The 5,715-nt window shown below is 31.8% G+C and overlaps 1 protein-coding gene across 1 annotated transcript; it reads left to right on the top strand.

The window, feature by feature from the left end:
* The first annotated feature begins 577 nt into the window (after positions 1-577).
* LOC139497302 (cysteinyl leukotriene receptor 2-like) lies at positions 578-5,059 on the top strand. Its single transcript, XM_071285492.1, has 2 exons — positions 578-841; positions 3,567-5,059. Exons 1-2 carry the CDS (start codon positions 776-778, stop codon positions 4,740-4,742), a joined length of 1,242 nt encoding a protein of 413 aa, XP_071141593.1. The 5' UTR covers positions 578-775; the 3' UTR covers positions 4,743-5,059.
* Positions 5,060-5,715: the final 656 nt, after the last annotated feature.

Genomic DNA, 5,715 nt, shown 5'->3' with positions numbered 1-5,715 from the left:
TGAAAAAGTTTAACATATGCAGTCAATAAACATGTATATGTATACCAACCAACCTTGGAAGGCTTATGATAAACTTTTATTTATGTACGAAATATAACATTTAGGAAATACTAGAAAAAAGTAAAAGTTAGCTATGAACATGATAAAGCAAAAGAACAACTATCAAACTCTGTACGCTGAATGTAACATTTATGAACAGGTGAAATAGCAAAAATACCTCCAAATAAAATTTAAAACAAAAGTCCACAATCAGATTGCAAATTCAAAAGCTGAAATAGATCAACTGAATGGATGAAAACTGTCGTATTCATAATAAATCTTTTCAACTCTCATAACAAATCGAATATATAAAAAAAAAACATTTGCCGTCTTTACAATGCTAGTTTAATGTTCTTGGCACTATTTCTCTTTCATTCAAGGGATTATATTTAAGTATAAAGGGCGTGTTTATATAATGACTGACATTTTCTGATCCTACCATAAATGCCAATCTATTTGTGTAAGACTACTTGTAGAAATGTTAGTGATTACCAAGCCTCGTCAATACGATTTTAAACTATATCAAATGCAATTTCATCAGCCTCTCACTAGCAAACTGTTAGTCGATTTGTTTTGCTATAGAAGTGATAAGGTTTACGCTTATATCATTAGTGGTAACAATATTTTCATTGTGAACAATGATTTAAAAACACGGAATAAAAACAAATACATGGTTTTATAATATCATAATGTGATCGGTCAGTTTTAATTGAGATAATATATTATTTAATTATATATGCATCCAACTATGGGAGAAAATGGACTGCAGGATATTGAGGCACTTTCAAGTTCTTTTACCACTGTAAGTATACTTCTATCAATCTTTTGAGGACTAAACATGCACTACTTTCAAGTATGTTCTTTTCACCGGGCCCGATTATGAAGTGTTGCATCTTAAAAAGTATATCTCCATTATGTTTGCAAAAAATACCACTCAAGCTGGGGCTAGCTTCCGCCTCAAACTTTCCGTGAGGTGAAAGTTTGTTTTGTTTGCTCCGTGTTAAAGGCCTCATTGTGACTTTTCAATGAAGATCAGCAATACAAGCACTGCTCCTTTGCATTTTAGCGTGGTTTTTTTTGGTTATGTATGTAATAATTATGTGTTTTGGATATTCGTCTTTTGTTTTTATATTAAACCTCATCATTAAGATATGTAACAGATACAGAGAGGGACAAATATAAATCCTTCCAATCGGACACTTCTATCCTTTAAAGATACCCCGAGCTGTTTGATTCAATAAAGAAACGCAAGTAGTTTTTATAACAACATTAGAAATATCTTTTCTATATAGACATGCTTTGAATTTTTATAACAATGCTTATTTGAAAGGCGACATTTGCCCTGTATATTATTTTCTGTTAAATCCATCATTAAAATCGTCATTGAATTAGGCACACAAATGTTCAAATATAATCAGTCCAAATGTAATTTAAAAAAAAAGGTATCAATGAAACAGTTTTCAAATTAAAGAGGCCTAATACAATACAAAATTAAGTAGCACTCAGGGCCTTAACTTCTAATAGGCGTTGGTAAGTAGACATGAATTTATATATTCCTGGGAAAGAAAATCCTTATTAGTTCAAAAGATGCGAGGTTTTTATAATACATTTATTTATGACAATGACCTAGCAACAATGATTAGTTATGTCAAGGCAAAGGACGATTCGTGTTTTTTTTATATTACAAATCAACAAAACGACTGATAATTTTTCGAATAAATACCTGACTCTAGCGTATGTATCCTTTGTAATGTAAACATACACAGGTTTTAACAATAATACAAATGTGTTCTGGTATTTAACCACTTTCATATATCAAAAGTTAAAACTTGGTGTTAGAGTAGATATACGTAATTATAAGAGTCATTTCTTTGGGCAACAGTACAGGCTGTCAACATAAAAGACACGAACAAATACTCTGGCCTTTGTTAGTCTTGTATTATTTTAATTTTAATTTCTTGTGTACAATTTAGAAATTAGTATGGCGTTCATTATCTCTGGACTAGTATATATTTGTTAAGGGGCCAGCTGAAGGACGCCTCCGGGTGAAGGAATTTCTCGCTACATTGAAGACCTGTTGGTGACCTTCTGCTGTTGTTTTTTATTTGGTCGGGTTGTTGTCTCTTTGACATATTCCCCATTTCCATTCTCAATTTTATTTACGTTATAATAACATATTATGACATTGCATTTTTCATATTAGCTGTAGGTTACATATCACTATTTTGTGTTAACGTTAATTAAATGCACTTATTATACGATAAAAAGTATCAGCTCGTTACTCTCAATAAATGATAATAACCTTTAATCAAACAAGTCGGACAACCAACGACAACTTTGATATATTTCATAAAAATTTTGAATAAAGGTGATATAAAGGTAAATATTATGTATTGCTAGACAAGAGTAATAATTATGAATGAAAGTTTCAACATAATCTTTAGATACGACATGCTTAACCTTTTGTTTCTACAATATGAAACGATTAAAAGAAAGGGTAATCGTTTAACGCATAATGTTAGGTGTTACAGAATTTGACGTCAAACTTGTTTTTGTTTGTTTTGTTTTTCGTGTAATAAAATTGAGAATGAAAATGGGGAATATGTCAAAGAGACAACTATGTAAAATGAACATGAAGATTTCACCACAACGAAGTCAGTAAATCTCTACACGAAATAAACACAATATCAATATAAGACTTGATGTTCAATAAAAGAAATATTGCATGTCAGACTTATAGAAAATGTTAGTTCACATCCCATGAGAAACACCATTTGAATTTAAAATACCAGCATTAAGACTGTTGCTTAATCTACTGCTTAATATTCACCATTTTGTAAATGAAAAGTTACACTGTTGGTGACTTTATCCTTATTTGTTGTAATCTAAACAACTCGCTAAACTCATACTGTAGACTCATTTTTACAAACACATCCTAAAGGATGAAAATTGCTTTTAACATCCAAACTCAATCAATTTTACCTTGTGTTGTACAACACTATCATGATATACAATACATTAACGTCAAGTTAAGGATTCGAAAACCTAAAGCTCATTGTTTCTACCTCAAGGTGTTAATTTGTAACTTATATCATGCACAGTCTTCAAGGTATTGGGTCTAAAACTTACAACCCTGATTTCTACCTATGGGTGTTTAGTTACTTGTACTATGCGCAGTCTTTAAGGTATGGAACCGAACACTTACAACTCAGTATTTCTACCTAAAGGTATCGAGAAACAGAAGTCTGAGTAGCATATTTTTATTCTGGATTTTAATGTTTGCTGGCAATTGGGCTAGACATATTCCTTTTGACATTTTATCTAGTCGTTTACAACGCAAAAAAACGTGCATTATTCAATCACTTACCCATAAAAATGTACGAGTCGAACATACATTGACGGTTGTTAAGTTTTATATAAATATCATTTTAAACCGTCGTGTAAGTCATGTTAAAACCCGGAAAATCAATAAATGTAGCAAACACATAGTATATAGTTTTTAATCTAATTTCATCCTTTAATTTCAGGATAACATGACGCAGACAGAATGTTCAAGTGGAGATATTTACGACTTGTTGTTTAACATGTTGAATAAAAATGGTCAGAACTCGACGTGTGACAACTTCCAAAAGCCGTCAGATCCAGTAACCTACAGAGATGGTCGACTATTCTATGTCTTTTTGACTCCTGTTATTTTGATCATTGGAATACTCGGAAATTCTCTTTCTCTGAATGTGTTTATGTCAAAAAATATGCGTGGTATGTGTGCAAGTGCCTATCTGGCTGCTCTTTCTGCGTCAGATTTATCAACTCTGATTTTTTACGTAACTGTGGAATGGCTTAGAAGAGGCATTGTGTATATTTATCCAGAAACAAAGATGGCGTTTCTTGAATATAATGGATTTTGTCAGATATTAATGTATTTATCGTACGTCTCACGATTCCTTTCCTCATGGCTTGTAGTCGCCTTTACAGTTGAACGATACATCGGCGTCTGTCATCCATTACGCCGACGTCACATCTGTACAAAAAGTAGCACAAGGCGAATAATCACTGTGATATGTTTGTTATCATGTACTTTAGTTCTGTACAAACCTATTCTCAGCGGAGTATATTACAGTGCTGATGGAACTCAATATTGTACCAGTAACAAACGATACGATTTTACATCATTCGTACTCGATTCAGCTTTTGCTGTGACTATAACATTAGTTCCGTTTTTAATTATCACGATATTGAATATCCTCATTGTGCGAAAATTAATGTACACAAATAAACGTCAGCAACACTACACAGTTAGAACAAACAATATACGAAATGTCAAATCTGCAAACATTATTAGAACAGAAGAAAGCATTATCAAATTAGAATTTACTCTTATATTATTAGCAGTGTCCTTCTTTTTTATTGCATTCAATGTTCCATATTTTACAATATGGTGTAGAAATTTTATATATAACAAGTATATTTCACAGACAGATAGTGTGTCATTAGAAGACATTGAATATTGGCAAGGAATTCTATACATATCAAGGACTATATTCTATATGAATTATTGTATAAACTTCTTTTTGTACAGTATTACAGGGACCTATTTCAGAAGGGAGGTCAAGTTTTTGTTTACTCTTAAAAGACAAGCCTCTTATGAGTTTAGGCAATCGTCTCGGAATGCCAACACTAAACTTGCTGTGTCGTGGGTTTGATGTTAGCTTTCTTGTTGTAAAAAATGAATAGATCACTTGTTTGTTATGTCCTTCTGCAACAATGTTCGTCAATTATGTGCGTCTTTAATTACTAGATCGCCTGTATCCCTGCCCTTTTAAAATTGATCAAGTATTTTCTGATTGTATTTATGCAGGATTAATAATGTTCGTTCAGTTAGTACTTATAGTACTTACAATTTCCAAATGACATCAATGCTGATTATCAATAACCATTACTTAATTGGACGAATAGTACGGGCATCATATTTTTTCAACCGCTCGCTTATCATTGGAAAAACGGTGGGATTTATCTCAACACACGAATTCTGTTCATTAAAACCAATTGCAACATTTTGACTCAAAAGGGGTCTATTCGTTCTATGTTTTGGAGTTAGTTGTGATAAAGCAAGTATTACTAAACCTTATGGCTAAACATTGATAATGAAGCTTACTAACAATTTTACGAGTTAAATGCAGCATTACCAATATCACGAAACGCGCGTCTGGCGTATATACAAAATTTACTCCTGTTATCTATGATGAGTGTAATTAATTGTCAAATGGTGTTGATTATCGTATGTTTAATATAAAGCAAATCTTAATATTCCAGTAATATATAGTAGGTGTAGATTGTTAATGACAAATTATTATGAAATTGATGAATAATTGATATGCAAACACAAAATTAAATAACAGTCTAATTTTACGGATTGCCAATTCAAAGTCGACATAAGATAAACAGACAAAACACACAGAGATAAATAGCCGATATGTTTCCCTCCCGCACCCATATATTTAATATACTTGACTTTAAATCTGCATCGGTCGACATTTTGAAATCAACAGATATACAAAATGTATTTCAATCAAGAACTCAATGTAGTAAATCCTTAAAAATTAAACCGTTGTTTATACATTTGAAAGATCCATTAACGTATTCGAAATGTATGCATTTATGCCTTTGATCCTTTTG

This window comes from Mytilus edulis, chromosome 12 (assembly GCF_963676685.1).
Source record: "Mytilus edulis chromosome 12, xbMytEdul2.2, whole genome shotgun sequence".
Classification (NCBI taxonomy): domain Eukaryota; kingdom Metazoa; phylum Mollusca; class Bivalvia; order Mytilida; family Mytilidae; genus Mytilus; species Mytilus edulis.
Note: the sequence above shows the minus strand (reverse complement) of the source record. Positions and strands in the feature narration are given on the sequence as shown.